The sequence below is a fragment of the Phoxinus phoxinus genome (genome assembly GCF_949152265.1).
Source record: "Phoxinus phoxinus genome assembly, chromosome: 7".
Taxonomy (NCBI): domain Eukaryota; kingdom Metazoa; phylum Chordata; class Actinopteri; order Cypriniformes; family Leuciscidae; genus Phoxinus; species Phoxinus phoxinus.
This window is the reverse complement of record NC_136882.1, coordinates 26,849,043-26,866,066: the sequence shown is the minus strand read 5'-3', so window position 1 is coordinate 26,866,066 and position 17,024 is coordinate 26,849,043. Positions and strand designations below refer to the sequence as shown.

General features: G+C 36.7%; 1 protein-coding gene across 5 annotated transcripts in view; it reads left to right on the top strand.

The window, feature by feature from the left end:
* nalcn (sodium leak channel, non-selective) overlaps nt 1–17,024 on the top strand; it is a 96,189-nt gene that overhangs the window by 17,378 nt on the left and 61,787 nt on the right. For all 5 annotated transcript variants that reach the window (XM_079618062.1, XM_079618060.1, XM_079618061.1 and 2 more), the window contains exons 10-12: nt 3,282–3,424; nt 3,783–3,887; nt 8,534–8,620. In XM_079618062.1, the coding sequence (XP_079474188.1) occupies nt 3,282–3,424; nt 3,783–3,887; nt 8,534–8,620 (335 nt within the window). The remainder of the gene's footprint in view (nt 1–3,281; nt 3,425–3,782; nt 3,888–8,533; nt 8,621–17,024) is intronic.

Genomic DNA, 17,024 nt, shown 5'->3' with positions numbered 1-17,024 from the left:
AATTTATATCAGTTAATAGTTACCAAGCATATAATAATATGGTATAGAATGTGCATTAATGTAAAATAGTTCTGAACACAGCTCTACCTGCCATATATTTCACTTTTTTTGTGGCATGTCTCCAATTTGCTCTTGGACAATTTATCCTGCTGTTGCTAAAAATATTAATTATATTATGAATATTATAATTTTTTTTACTTCAATAAAACATTGCCTCTGGCCTTTTTTACCAGGAAATATAAGCCTGATTGATCTAGTTTTAATTGTCTGTGAAAAATGATACCATCTCTGCCCTTTGTAATTATGTACAGTGATTAAGAACAATTATGTCTTTTTTTGACAAAGTGTGATTAATTGTAGCATTTTTAGCTGAAGTGTTTTGAGTTGATCTATGCATTATGTGCAAGCAAACATTAACAGATAAATGCCCTCTCTCTCTCTCTGCATTTTGGAAATGTAATATTTTCAGCAAAGCTTATATTTCAAAGCATTGGGAAGGCAGCTTCACAAATAGACCAGTTTATTTAAGCACCTTGATCTGTACGGAGCAGCATGCCATATTTTTATCGCTTTCATTTGAGATAAATCCACTAGAAAGGTGCACAGAGCAGTGGTACTAATCTCCAAATAGCCATGAAGGGAGGCTTTTCCCTAGAAAAACAGTTGGGGCTTTGAACCGTTGACTTACAGAACATTGAGATCGGCGAAAGGGCCCTTCTTCGTCTTCTTTATAGAGTTCAGTACACAGATAAGTCATGTGTAAGTCAACCAGAACCGCTCCTGCATCAGTGATCTGTCGTCCATTCATCCGTGTTCACAGTGCAGATTGCAGCCTCAACAACAATGGCTTATTTTGGCTTCCAAGATTCAGGGAGGCAGAAACATAAAGTATGATTGGAAAAAGGTCCCATATCAGGGTTAATATATATTTTTTGCAGATCCAGTTGGACTGGCAACGGTTTCACTGACCCCACCACAATGTTGTTAAAAAAATGTTTTTTATCATAATCACATTTTTAGATCAAGTTTATAATTGTATGCGTTATTTTAATGTATTTGATTTAGTTAAATTAAATCTCTATTTTTTTTGTTTAATTTTAAACTTTAATAACAGAGTTGTAGGAACACAGTCAAGGCATTTGGAATATTGTCTTAGTCTTGATACCCCTTCTTAGGCCATCCAGTAAGAAATGTGAATAGGTTTTCCTTTGCTAGGTATCTCTGGAGACAATGATTTATCCCTTAGTGATTTTTAATGGAAGTCTTTAGTTTGCCAACAAGTGCATTTCCCTCTAATTCATCCGGGGAAAGACTCTGTTACTGTTTATACTGAAGCATGTACTTTATCTAATGCAAATTACATATTGATTTAACACAGTTTTTTGAAAAAGCCAAGTGAAATAGTGTATTTCATCAACATGGGTCCCTGTGAAGGATACAGTATGTGTATATATGGTTGGTGATGAAGCTAACCTTTACAGGGCCCTGCCAGTGTCCTTGGCCCATTCTGCCCTCGGACCTGGTGAGAAATGGCAGGAAGCAGAACTGAGTGGCATGCTTCCTGCTGGCTTTCGGCAGCCATATCGCAGCACGGCATCATGGGTCACTGTGAGTGCAGAGATAACATCATTGAGGGCTTGGAACTAGAGAGCACATTATACACAGTGTATATGAAATAAGTCATTTGTTTATAATGTAATTTCTAAGCTGTGTAAGAAACAGTGTTATTTTAATATTACTTATATACTATTGCAGTTTTTTTGTTGTCTATTTTCTTTTTAATTTCATGCTGCGTCCCAATTAGCCTACTTATACTATGCCCTTAAAGTATGTATTGTTTTTGTGAAGAAAAAGTACATACTTTTTGAGTTTTGAGCAAAAGATTAGGCAAGCTTTGGGACATACTACTTTATCATAATTGTGTCTTTTACAGACTGCTTTGCCGCTTAGTTGCGTGCATCCTGTCACCGTTTAAACTGCCTTGTCAATCATCTTGTCACATTTAAAATCTTCCATATTCAATTTATTTTACTTTCCTACCGTATCGTAGAGAAATGTAGTAGCATCTTGATCTGCCAGTCGTGGGTCTTTCATGCAGAGACTCTCCTTATGTCTTTGAGATTTGCATAATGATGCATTTAAAAAAAAATGACCAAACGTATCTTTATAAAAGTTCACAATGCTGTTTTTATGTGTGGTTGTAGTTCTAATCGCATCCTCGTCCAACGCACTATGGGTTGTGAGCGATATTAGCTAAAGTGTGCATGGATCTGCACTTTGAATTCTAACTGGAAATAGGTATATTTGGAATACTAATTTCAACATACTATGATTTGGGACACACTAATTCTAATTACAAATACTATTTAGGATGAATAGTATGCGAATTGTAACCCAGCATTAGTTTGTTTTAGTCATTTTGTTATGTGCTTGTGTTATTTGTATTATTATTTTTTAAAGTTGTCAAGGCCAAAACCATTACATTTTTGTGGCGAGCAGGACGAGGTCGAGGGACGTGAGAGAGTGGCGCGAGACCGGTGGCGTGATTAATGATGAACGACACCTGCACGACGCAATTTTATTTTGATTGGCAAAGAATAGATCTTTGATCAGAAACATTTACTATAGGTAATTCCTTGAGAGTGCTGTCCGCTTTGGCATTCCCAGAAAAAAAATGCTTTTTGCCATGATGGTGACATAATGACGTTTAGCCCCATTCATTTTTTATTGTATGGAAAAGGCAATGAAATACTCTGCTAACCATCTCCCTTTGTGTAAAGTGTGAGGGTGGCTAAATAACAGAATTAATACTGTAAAAAACAAGACTACTCATATAAGTTCCTTGAGGATTTGTCCTCTTTCCTTTCATCTTTTATGAAATCACACTTGTATGATCAAAAAGACATAAAATACATAATCATAAGCAAAAATACATAATAGCCATGAATGCAATCCGTCTTTGAGTGTGTAGTTCTTCCTAGCCTAGTTCCTTTGATATACTGATACTTTTACACTCCGGCACAACATGGAACCAAAGAGTACTTCAGAAGGGCAGATAACCATCTCATTCAGCTGTTTGGAGACCGAAACACATAGCTGGGTAATAGGAAGCACCTGACAAGGTTCACTAATGCCCAGACTGTGTTTATGTCTGAATTTTTGTGTCTCAGTGCCCAGTCAGACCACTCTGGGGGCACAGGAACATCTCAAACATGAGCTTCTCCCCCTCCTCTGTCCTCTCTTGTCCCCGTCATGACCCTTCTTGTCATCTCCTCTTGCAGGCACCAGTATATTCACAGTATATGAGGCTGCGTCTCAGGAGGGATGGGTCTTCATCATGTATCGAGCCATCGACAGCTTCCCACGCTGGCGCTCATATTTCTACTTCATCACGCTCATCTTCTTCCTCGCCTGGCTGGTCAAGGTGGAAAAAGCATTTTCTTCTCACACCAGTGATCTGCAAAAACATAGTGATAATCGGCACATGGGTCCTCCTTCATTTCTAGTCATAGAAAAGTCAGGGTTATTTGGGATCTCTGTTATGCTCTCTCTCTTATGCATTTATTTGATCAGAAATACAGTAAAAACAGTAGTAATAATATAATACATATTATTATAAATATTAAAATAACCTTTCTACTTTGATATATTTGAATTTATTTCTGCGATGGCAATGCTGAATTTTCTGCATCATTTAATATATAATTTATATAGAATTTTTTATATTTAATTTATCTCATCAATTATCGACATTCATTCATTTTGTTTGCTTGTGTTCCCAGAATGTGTTCATCGCTGTGATTATAGAAACTTTTGCTGAGATCAGGGTGCAGTTCCAGCAAATGTGGGGATCCCGGAGCAGCACCACGTCAACAGCTACTACACAGGTAAATGCAAACACACTTAAGCACATCTGTACAGAAAGCAAGCAAGCTTTGGTGTGTGATTTATTTTCCACATTTGTTCATCTCTTTGATCATCCCTCTTTTCAAAATATATATGGGCAGATGCAATTAAACCAACCAAAGCAAAAATATAAAAATCAGCATGTATCATTATTAAGCACCGACCGATGCACACCAACACAGACATCTGAAGGAATTCTTCCCATAATTCCCTGGAGGCTGTGAGTCTGGCTTCCCTGGCCTTCAGCAGGCAGGATACACCCAACAGCAAGCTGTTTTTTAAATAAATTTGGCTGCTTGTCAGGTGGGGGCCCCGAACGGCACAGAGAGATCTGATTGGTCGGCTGGCAGACTCAAGGGTGAGTCATAGAGGAACGTGGCTGAATGCGCAGCAGGCCGAAAGAAAGGAAAAGACAGAGAATGTGTCATTCAGCTTGGATTTGATGTGCCTGATCGAGAGAATCAATTAACCCTAAATGCTCTTGCTTTCCTGCCTGCAAAGCTCTCCTGTGGGAAAACCTGTCCTGTTGATTTTATACAACCATCGCCTACCTAATGTTTAGTGAGAAATTCACACTAACCAAGCTAATGGTGCAAATGCACAGAAAATCTGGAGCGGGGGCGTGGTGTGAAAAGTTGTGTGTGTAATTGTGTGAACTGAGGCATAGTGTCTCCCTGACTGCGCCAGTCACAGTGCCAGAGCCAGTCCTGGAGCAAAGCCTTGAAGGTTGGCATGAGTGGACCTGGCAGCTTTTTTTTGGCAGCACAGGAGTGACCTGACCACCGTTATTCAAGTCTTATGGTTGTAGAAGTGCACTCTGGAAAAATAATGGCTATAGCACACAACACTTATTCCAGCACTGCTTTAGTGGGGTAAATCTCATGAAGAAATGTCTGATGCATATGTCATCTCAAAATGAAACAAACAAAAATAACAAATCATGAAGAAAACCAAGGACTCTGGAAATTCTCATTACTATAATCCAAATCAAATCTTATTATTGTTACTGGAATACATGAATGAAAATTGTCATGTCTTATACAACCCTAAATCTATAAAATTTTGGACATTTTGTAATATCTAATAAAATCAAGAATCTGTGATTTGTTAATTCTCTTGAACCTTTATTTAACTGACAAAAGTACAAAGAAAAGATTTCCACTGGTTTTCACTGACTAACTTGTATTTTGTAAATATAAACAAATTTTGACTTGATGACTGCAACAGCCATGTTTACCACTGTCACATCACCTTTCCTTTTAATTACACTTTTAATGTTTGGGAATTTAGCATACTAATTGTGGAATTTTTGTCCAATCTTGCCTGATACAAGCTGCTCAACAGTCTGTGGTCATCGTTGATTCTCCTTTTCATGATGTGCCATACATTTTCAATAAGAGACAGTCAAGCACATACCTTCTATGATGTACAGTGTCTAGAAACCACTCTGTTTTAGCATGTGCAAAATGAGGCCTGGCCATTGCCTCGATGGCAGTATATGTCTCTGTACAATACCAGTATATGCCTCCACATCAGGGGTACCTTCACACACATGCAAGTGCACTGATGCACCCCATACCATGGCAGATGTCTGCTTTTATACCTGCATAACAGACAAGTGGCAATTTCTTGATGCAGTAGCAGACTGTGTTAAGTTCTTTTCCAAAGATCCCAAACCCATATGGCTGTATTTAACAGAGTAGCATGATGGTTTCTCATGCAATGCCTTCTGAAGGCTCAAAGGTCACGCACATTCAACAGTGGTTTCCTGCCTTGCCCTACATGTGCTGAGATTCCCATTTCATTTTAGATTTTTTCACAATATTATGTATGGTAGAAGGTAAAATACCTAAATTATTTTTTCTTTTTTTTCAATCTTGCATTTAGAAATGTAATTTTTTAATTGTTTGACAATTCTCTCAAGATATTTGGCACAAAGTGATGAGCCATGACCCATCTTTACTTACAAAGACTGAGATGCTCCTTTTACACTCAATCATAATACCCTCGCCTATTACCAATTCACCTACTTATTGTGGACTGTTTTTAAAGAGTTTAAGTTGGATATTCTATTAGTTTTTCACTTTTATTTGGCCTCTGTCACAACTTTTTTGGAGTGTGTTGCAGCCATCAAAATCGAAATTCGTTTATTTATTTTTTACAAAATACACAAAAGTTGGTCAGTGAAAAAACTTAAAAAATCTGTTCTTTGTAATTTTGTCAGTTAAATAAAGGTTAAAAATAATTAACAAATCACATACTCTTGATTTTACAAAGTTTCCCAACTTTTCTGGATTTTTTTTCTTCAGAATGTAATGTTATGATGTATAAATACTTTTATAATGTCATTTAAATATATATTTAATAATAATTTATATTTATTGTTTTTGTTAAAAAATAATAGCTTTATTTACACTACTGTTCAAAAGTTGGGATCAGCTTGTTTTTTGAAAAAAAGTCTCAAGTAAAACCAGCAATAGTGTGAAAAATGTTTTGCTGCATAATATTTTTTATGGAAACCATGATAAACTTTTTTTTAGGACTATTTGATGAATATAAAGTTAGAAAGAACTAAATTTATTTGAATTTTTTTTTTTTAATCAATTTAATGCATCCATGCTGAAAAAATATATTTCTGATTCTTTCTGACCCTAAACTTTTGAATGGTCGTGAACTGTACATGTTCTTGACAGATTTCACAAGACTCTACTATACCAAAGAATACCATACTACAATGAAATAAATAATTTAGAAATGAGAAAAGAAAGGCCACAGGTTTAAAAATGGAATACAGTTTTGTTGCAATCTGCAGTAAATCCTTCCAAAAGCAATAAGGCAAATCTCATTCTGAGGAACACAAAGTTGAATTGTCTTCAGTAAAATATAGTTTTCTAAGTCCATTTCCATTTACGAAACTTTGAATCGATTCCTTATCTTTAATGTGTGCAGCAAAAACGGTATAATGTAGTCTTTTGCTCTTGGTCTAGGTAAGGCTATTTTGGGTGGTTAAAACTTCACAGGTAGAAATAGCTTAGGAATGTGTGTGAGAATCTTCCTGTCATGAAATATTGGGCAAGAAACATCAGCTTATTTAGTCTGTTACTGTTTTGAAAGTTAATTCACGTTGTCTTTTTTTTTTTTTTATCCATTTGTAACAAGAAAGCAGATTCATACAATCAATTTATTTACATTGGTACTGTGATTGTAACGTTTGTATACATTTTTTGACACGTGTTTATTAAAGCAGGTCACAATGTTATTGTGACCTCATAAATATGCAAATTAGAATGATAATGGTTTATAAATGTAAAGTGTGAAAACGCTAGCCACTGACTAACCAGAATTAAAAAATGACCCTGAGTTAACAAATTTAAGTGTTGTGACCTTGAAAACAAATAGCCTTTCTGTGTCTTACTTTTAATTACGCTGAAGTGTCTTATTGAAGAAAAATCTCTTAGGGTACACAAAACCTTGGTTTATTGAGTGTTAGACAATACGACCCGGAATGATGCCTTTAATCTGAAAGAAATAAAAAAGAATTAGGTTCTCCTGGGGCCTGATGATACTCTTTTGGCAAGATTTGCACCATCCCTTTTGTGACTGTCTTATAAAAAGTAATATAATTCAATAAGGTCCCTTAAGAAGATTACCACATGAATTGCAAAGTTATAATTACAAGACTATGAGGGGAAACTTTTTAAATATCTATTTATGTAGTAACCTTTTTAATCTGTCAGAGCTGAAGGGGCATTGTGAGCTTAATGACTGTCATTTCTCGTGGGTTTAATTGGTTATCTATTCTTCTGAACTGATAAAAGACAGACATAAGTGGAACAGCAGCAGTGTACATCAGGAACAGCCATAGGCAGATTTTCACTTTTGTGCTTAGGGTGGGAATGCAAATAGTGGGAGGGGGCACAAAGTGTCTGAAGCTCAATATATATATTCGTAAAATGTACGGCAACATTTAATGTGGCACATATACGAGCATCTAATCCCACACCTTTTGTGTTATGGAAATATCAAATGATGTGGTTTGTTGAACAGTGGTGGGCTATTCGTTTTCTAAACAATCCATTTTTTCCGATTTTCACTAGGCAGATGATAAAAAGGCTTCAAGTACAGAGACGTCTGATAGTTCTGGGCTGTGTACATATGGATATGAGTAGCTTGCCAGATTCAAGGTGCCTGCTGTAGCATCGCCTCCCTACTCTAGTCCCCGCTGTCTCCGCCGCTGTCTCCTCGTATCTGTCATAGTGAAGTCATGGCGCATTTAGATTCTGAAATGTGAATAGATGCTCGCTGGATCATGAAGTCAATTTCTTGTGACCTTGCCTGTGTTTATAAAATGGTTATGAAGTTGCTGAAGAATTATAATATAATTGCCAATTGTTTTTGAGATTGCCAATTGTCTTTGTAGCCAACTTGTTTTTGCTTATGTCCCCCCCCAATTTATTTGCTACATTTGTGTTCTCAAAAATGCATTTTCATGGCATTTACATTTTTTTTTGTTTATTTAACTTTGCATGTTAACTGACAAACCGCCAGTCATCCACACTTGTTAACAATTGGCCCTCCTTTTCTCCTTCATTCTTTCTCTCTCTCTCTCCATCTCTCCTGGTGGCAGATGTTTCACGAGGACGCGTCTGGAGGATGGCAGCTCGTGGCGGTGGACGTGAATAAACCACATGGCCGGGCGCCTGCTTGCCTCCAGGTACCAGACATGCGATTTAATGGCACTGACGCCCCCGACCATCAGCACACCCTCAGTATTGCCTGACTGCCACATTTAATGCCACACTGCTGTGTGGGAGTGCAAGAAATGTGCTGCAGGCGGCCTGAACGCAGTAGCCACATTTAGATTTCGCTCAAACTAGCTGGTATGAATTTGACAGAGAATGAATAGACCGTGGAATGAACACAGCAAAGTTTGCCCCCCCCCCCCCCCCCCCCTTTTGTGAGCCCAATTTAGCACATGCATAATATATATACATCAGAATGCTTTCTACATAACTCGCATACCCACACACTCAGATAATGTACTTAATATCCATTTTATTAAGCCCATGATTTTTACTCTTTCATCCTATTTTACTTTAAATCAGTGAATATTAGTTTTGAAGTCAACATCAATTCTGACCACATTTACTTTCAATTTAACATGTTCCTTGTGTTATTCTGCTTGATTTATCAGTACATGTTTTTCAAAAGAAAAAAAGGACTTCTAATACCATTTTTGTTTGACTTTGATGGACAAAAAGTTAAATGGCTTATTATAGTAGTACTGCAGAGAAATTATGAATTGGGTTTGAATGGTAATAGAATAGAGTGGGCTTTTGATGATTGATAATACGATAATAACAGAAAAGACAGCATCTGGAGAGAGTCTAATGGCACTTACCTTTAAAAAACAGTCCTAACTTTTACATCTGCCTACACAGAGGGAGAAAGATCATCCGTTAAAATAGGCCCTCAGCAGAGTCACATAGAATTTACTATCCAAAAAATAAATTTTAATGTATCACACTATTTGGGTTAAGATTCGACAGTCTAATCCTTGTGAAAAGCTTGAATTTTGTTCTTACATGGCTTTTCAATTGTTCCCATGGTAGAGAGCATTTTAAAATATTCAGTGCAAAAAAAAGAAAGAAACAAGACCAAAGACTGGCATTTAATGACATTTCTGGGGCCAGGTTTCCATGATGCGATCCCATCAGGTAAAGGAAGGCTTTTGTATTCCCTCAGAGAGGGGCAAAGTTTACAGGGGGTAGGATGGGGTGAACGAAAGAGAGAGAACTCAGCAAGTACTGTAGGTGGAGGTGTAGTTCATCATAGGCTTCAATCACAATGGCTTTCAGTTCAATATTGTGAACTGTTGTGAACTGCCACAACTGGGAGACAAATGAACACTAACCTTGACAGAAATGAAAGAAAACTGATTTTTTTTCCCTTGCTACTTGAAGTGAAATCAGGTTGCAATAAAATGTAGGTCAGGGTTTATTCAGCAAAAATAAATATGGTGCCTTAAAGGGCACTTCAGTTTTGAACAGATTCCTGTGTGAATCTCACAAAAAAATGTCTGTCATGTTTCACTCCAAAGGAGAGAAAGATAATTATTTTTTATGAACACAATGAAGCAACATTTTTGGTCCATTACATTACTATTTTCATGATGTTGCAAATTAGCTCTAAATAAATATTAATAATCAATCATAACTTGTTATAATTGATTATGAATATTTGGATCAGTTAATAGAATTAACTTAAATGGAGTAAAATTTATATTACAATCAAATCCACCTGTTCATCCCATGAACACTCAGTCCTAATTGTTTATTAATTCTAAGAAAGATTAATTTCCGGGGGAGGGAAATGTCTTTCTTACTGTACAGTACTACTAAGAGCCTGTAGTCAAAATCTAAATTGTAAAATAAACTTTGTTGCAAGCAGAGAATCAGATCCAAATACGTATTGTGCACAAGTTTTATTATCTAAATCACAAACATATCTAAACTAAACACACACACATACATGCATAGGTAAAATGGTGGGTGACAGAATGAAACCGGAAGCAGGAAATGGACCTATAGAAAAGATCCATTTAACTATGAAAAGAACCATCAGCTTATCATTTTCAGAGCACCCCATTACATGTATACTTGCATGGCCTTTGCAGTGAAACATGCAAGTTCCTAAAGAAGGATTTTGATGGTCCCATGAGTCTCAGTCCATTTATTCGGCATTGACTGAAGAATTGGTGATGAACTTGCGTTTGACTCTGTTCCCATGGCTGGAGTGCAGATTGTGGCCTGCCGGCCCTGGGCCAGAAAAGACAGGCAGAGCAAACAGGGGAAGGGAGGAAGAGTTGATGGTTGGAGTTGCGATGGACTTCTTCTGCATTGAATGAATACATTGTGCCACACTCCTGATGTTGTCCTTTCATTCTGTTCTGGTTGAGAGAGTCCTCTCTCTCCTGAATGAGCACATGGCTGGTTGTGGGTCAAGCCCTGCTGCCCTGGGGCCTAGCTTGGCCTCGCAGGACAGCTATGCGAACGTACCGAGAAGGCCAAGAGAGGGAAGAGCTTGTGTAGAGGCCATTTAAAGTCAGAGAAAGGTCCCACCTCTCAGGGTAGGCTCGACCAATAAGAAAGGGGGATTTATGGCTCTGTCTCAATTGTGGTTAGACATAGGCCTTGATGTTTGTGTCCATTTATACTCAGATATATATAACAAACACACACTGCATTCTATGAGAAGTCATTTAATTAGGATTAATTAGATCATGATACAGGTGGGGTTACATTGACCGTTGGTTCTATCATAAAATACATAGTATCAAAGACATAATAGTATCAAAAGACACTACATAAGACAGTAAATCATTCACACAGTGTCCTGGGGTGCATGTTCATTTACAGATCAGTTTGTCCATAAATGAATGCAGGAAAGTCTGTTTTAAGGGATGTGGATCTTACCTGTGGCCTCTGCTTTTTGCACGTAACCACATTTTTAACAGCAATAAAACCAACTTATCTGATCGTAGTCATGGTAACCAAGACCCTTCTTGCCCTTGTTGGGGGGGATAGGACCATAGATCCCAGAATGAGTTTTAAAGATTATTTGCTAAATGTAACAAATACATTTTGTCTGATTTGTCTCAGTCGTTACAATGAGAAGTGTGTCCCCTATTAATTGTAATATAATTATATAAGGGGGATTATATATATCTATTCTAAATATTATATAAAATAAGTCTAATTATGTAAAGCAAAACATTAAAGGATTAGTTCACTTTTAAAATGAAAATTCTGTCATCATATACTCACCCTTAAGTTGTTTCAAACCTGTATGAATTTCTTTCCTCTGCTGAACACAAAGGAAGATATTTAGAATAATGTCAGTAACCAGACAGTTTTTGGTTCCCATTGACTTCCATAGTATATTTTTTTCCTACTATGGAAGTCAATGGGAACCAAAAACTGTTTGGTTACTGACATTCTTCTAAATATCTTCCTTTGTGTTCAGCAGAGGAAAGAAATTCATACAGGTTTGAAACAACTTAAGGGTGAGTATATGATGACAGAATTTTCACTTTAAAAGTGAACTAATCCTTTAATTATGCATTGCCAGCATCTAAAATGAAGTGGATTTCAACACAAAATAGTTTTTGTAAAAATGAATGGGAAACAGTACAGTAATACACTTTGAAAACAAAAAGCTAATACAAATAATAAAATCTGCAGCAGATACATTTTCATGTGAAATCAGTCTTGTCATAAATCAGCATAGACTAACATTTGTATGTTTCTGTTGTGGGCAGACACTAGCTTCTTCATTCTAATATATATTTAAACAGGAAGCAGTGGCTATTCTGTATTTGGTTGTGTTTTATTATATGGTTAAGGTTAATGAGGTCTGCTTGATCTCTTCTCCAAAGGCCACCTTGATGTTAATTAGGCCTTTGCATTCCCCTATATGTTATAATTGCACTACAGCTATTCTAATAGATTTTTTTAAGCAAGTTTCTCAAGTAAAAGATTTCTTGTCTAGAGTTTTGCAAAAACTTTTTATTAGTTTCAATTCAGACTTAAGATATAAATCTCTCAAAAAGAATAAATGTTTCATTAACAGTTTAAATCCTGACCTTTACAATAGTGGATTTGCTATTTGACTTTAATAGCATAGCAATCAGTTGAGTCTGCTTATTACTTTACAGATTTTATACATTTTCTTGCTTCAGACTGTGACTTTTTGGTAGGACCATTTTCTGTTGTACTTTGAGATAAAATGTATTGGGACCATGTTTATAAGATAATGTGTTGTTGCACGTTGCTTGTGACGTTCATTTCTGGTTAAGACAAAAACAAAAATGAACACACAAAGAATGTATCACTTGACATACCATGCTGTGCCTGTTCAAGACTGTAAACGTACCTTTTTTATGCTATACAGTTGGTATTTGTTAATGATTAATGTGTGAGATTATGTATGAGTAAGACTTGTGTAATTATATTGTAGTATTATTTACCTACATGTACTTACTATAGGGTTACTATAGGTTAGGATTAGGGTTTGGTTCTGGGTTAATTGCATGAAATTATGCATAGTTTATAGTTATTACTATAGTAAGTAACTACATGTAACAACACTAAAATAAAGTGTTACCCAGAATTGTATTTTTGGGTGAATTGTCCTTTTAATGTGACAGCAAAATGTAGTTGTAGTTGGCCATTAACATCTTGGACTAAACTTCGATAAAGCTCAACACAGTTGGTTAGTCATTTAGAATTACAATATAGTTCAATGAAGAGCAGTTCCCTGGTGTCTCATTTATAAAACTGTGCGTAGGATCCTTACTAAAAGTGTACGTGCGCCCGAAAGCCCAAAATGGCTTACGCAAAAAAAATATTCAGACTTATAAAACCGTGCGTACGCCAAAAACTGCGCAGGATTCACTTTAGAAATCCCACTCAGCTGAAGATTGTGCGCACATGCGTCTCCTCCCCGAAATAACCATATATGGAGCTTACAACGCCTCGCTTTACTATGCATATCCTCATCTGCATATCATTTGCATATGATTATTCATCCACGTGATAACATGTTTAACGGTACAAGACATTAGGAAAATATTAAATACAGATGTGCCGTCACATTACATTAATACAAATCATTTAGTAGCCTATCCTTGCCTTGTTTTTGAATAAATAAATCAAATAGTGTAAAATACATTTCAGAGAAAGTTTTTCTCAATCTTTTCCACTGACCAAATAGTATTTTTAATTGATTTATATTTTTAATGGAAACAGATCGACCTTGTTGTGCATTATATTTGCACAATCTGCTATTATCATAGGCAGCAATTATCTCTGTAGTTAAAACATTAAAACACAGTATGCCAAAAGAAAAGTGTTCAAAAGCATTGCATCCACGACAAATATTTATAGGCTATTTATATATATAGGCTATTTTAACTTTTCAGTAAATTTCATGTAGCTAGTTTAAGTGTTTAACTCCATTAATGAGAATGTCATATTTAATCTAAATGTAATATGACATAGTTTAGTAATCAGAAGTAAAACATAGTTTAAATCATTATTTTATTTAAACTGTTATTGTGAACATGCACTGTAGCCTATTTATGATTAGGACTCATAATGAAGATTTACAGTTTTACTTCATCTGCCGTTAGATATGCGTAAACGGCCCAACGCGCTCACTGGCGCGGACATTTAAGGTGTGGATATTTGCTTCAAGTGATAGGCTTGGTGAGTGAAATTCTATTTGAATTATATTTCTGTATAATATGTGTAATTTTATTTAGATTTTCTGTCTAAAAGTGACCAAAAAGACATTTAACTCCAGCTCACCATCAGTGTCGCCAATTCCCTTTGTCTCCAGAATGTGCGTACGCACCGCTCAAAGTTTGCTTAAAGGTGCGCACATTCTCCCGTCAAGTTCGTTTTTTATAGATCACAACCTTTGCGTGGGAACTGGCGTACGTACGTTTCCAGCCCCGTTTTGTGCATACGCACGCTTTATAAATGAGACCCCTGATCATTCAGTGTCTTTCCCGCTCGGCATCTCTGTGTTGTAAACCCTGGACGTCATGATTGATAACCCTGTTAAACTGAAGGTGCTGCCCATAGAGGGAATACCTTGGCCCCACTCCCACACCAAGGTTATTTATATAAAGGAACCCCTCCATTACTCCAACTCTGACCTTACAACACTTATTTCTCCCAAGGGACCTATTTCTCCCAGCCATCAGTGTGCCTAATCAACAACCGCAACCGTGACACTCACGACCCAGCCCGTCTGCATCCCTAACCTGGTCTTGAATGGTGGCTGGAGAATTCTAGAGGACAGTCAGCTTTAATTAACCAGCAGGTCCCAGACAGAGCATGAATCCCCTCACTGCAGTAATAACTTTGATAAGCAGTGGGATTTGAACACTGCAGGTCTCCCATCAGCTATTTTTGTTCCTGTTTTCTAATTAAACAATGTAGCGAAAGTGGCGGGGTATGCCTATGGAGTTCACAAAAAGAGTATTTGAAGCTCTCAGTTTTCTGATAACTTAAATGTGGTGTGTTAGATGTACAGTACTATAAGATGCTTCATTGGTCTTTGCTGATGCTTGTTGACAGACAGAACTCTCAAACACTCAGTGTGCAGTTGTCCTGAAAAAAATACTTTTTTTTTTCAAAAGAATAACCTGCAACTACTTCATCTTTCTGTTCTTTGTTCTCCTTCTTTGAGAACAAGATTGGAATACATAAAAGCTGGACTTTTTGCTTTAAATTAATTTAAGCTTAAATGGGTAGTTTACCTCAAATTTACTCCACTTTGCATAGTTCAGAACCTGCATGTTGTCCCCCTCTGTGAAACATATAAGGAGATGTTTAGTAGAATGTTAATACTGCTTACTTTCATTCCACGAAAAGGTATGTAAAAGAGCAAAATAAAAGTGGTGGAAATTAAATTCTGAAGACAAGCACAAGTTGTTTCTTTTTCATGCAATGACACCGAATGGTAACTAGCGTTAAAATTTCAAAAAGGGGAAAAAGGAAAATAATTTATTTTTATTTTTAAACCAAAACAGTCATTCAGACTGGTTTTGTGTATTGAATTGACAAATTCTCTGTAAAGAAAAAAATGATCTGAACGGTTCTCATGAAAGGTTCAAGGAAAGCTAAGGTGGATGTCAAGTTTTCAGTGAATAACAACTTGGATATTGTTGTGACTTCAGAACGAAAATAGGGCACAACTTTCTTAAAAATAAAGATTCTAAAAGTTTTTTTTTTTTGGCAGCAATGCCACATAGAAGAACCATTTTTGGTTCCCCAAAGAATCTTTCAGTGAACAGTTCTTAAAAGAACCAAGCTTTTCATGGTGTTAAGAACATTTTAATAATCTATAGAACCATTTTCCACTTTAAATAACCTTTTGGGGAATGGAAAGGTTCATGGATTCTTCATGGAACCATCAATCGCAGTAAAGAAGCTTCATTATTAAGAGTGAAGTATGGACCAATTTGGGAATACTTTTATGCTTTGGCATCCTTTTAAACTCCATTTATTGTAATGGCATGTAAAAGAGTGACCAGCATAGTCTTCAGACTTTCTTCTTATGTGTTTCACAGAAATAATAAATTCATATGGATATAAAATGACGTTGGTGAGTAAAAATGACAATTTTGGGGGCAACTATTCCATTAGGAATCAGTAAATGTTTGGTCAAATGCCGCTGACGTGCACTGAATGATAAAGAAATGTTCTTTCTCTTTGAGTAGTTGCTGTCCTTGATTCTGGCACATAACTGATGGAGCATGACAGGCACCTTACTGTAAAGAACACTAATTGTGTGTCAGCTGACAGGTTTAAAGCCTGAAGTTTCAAACATACAAGGAGGAGCAGTAACAAGATGCTCTGAATGTCTGTTTGGAGGAAGATTTGGAGCATACAAATTGGGCTGCATCAAATGCAATGAAATGGAGAGAGCGAGAGAGGTGCATCCCGCCCTCACAAAGGTTGCTTTTTATTTGATTGCGACAGCTCGGCTAGGTATTCATGTGGCACCAGCAACATCAGAAGAAGTAGGCCACCACACCTTCAGTGCATTGACAGTGCTGTTTTTATGTTCTCCATACAAGAGAAATAGGCATCACATCACAGGCGAGTCTTGAAGTAGACAATGGATGAATTGCTCAAGCAAGTTTTCAAACCCTGCTATAAAAGCAAGTCTTTCAGAAAGCCAGGAACATTTTTAGGTGAAGTCAAGGGCCCTGAGAAAAGGGAGTCACCTTTTAGTCCCCCTTCAGCCGAAACACCCGAGGGAAAACCAACATCGAGAAGCTGAAAATGTCAGACTGCTTTGTCATGTCCCATATTAGTCATAGAGGCTTCTCATTGAATTCTGAGCTGTGATCCCAGAGCAGCAGACAGACCAGACTGCCACTGTCCTTCTTTCACTTTTCTCCCTCGAGATATACTCTAAGACGTTAAGGACATTTCCTGGAGCTCTAGAAGTCCTGTATGACTACAGACTTTCCATTTACAGAGTTGACAGACAATTTTCAATTCATTAACATCTTGAAGGTGTGTATAGTTTGAATCGGT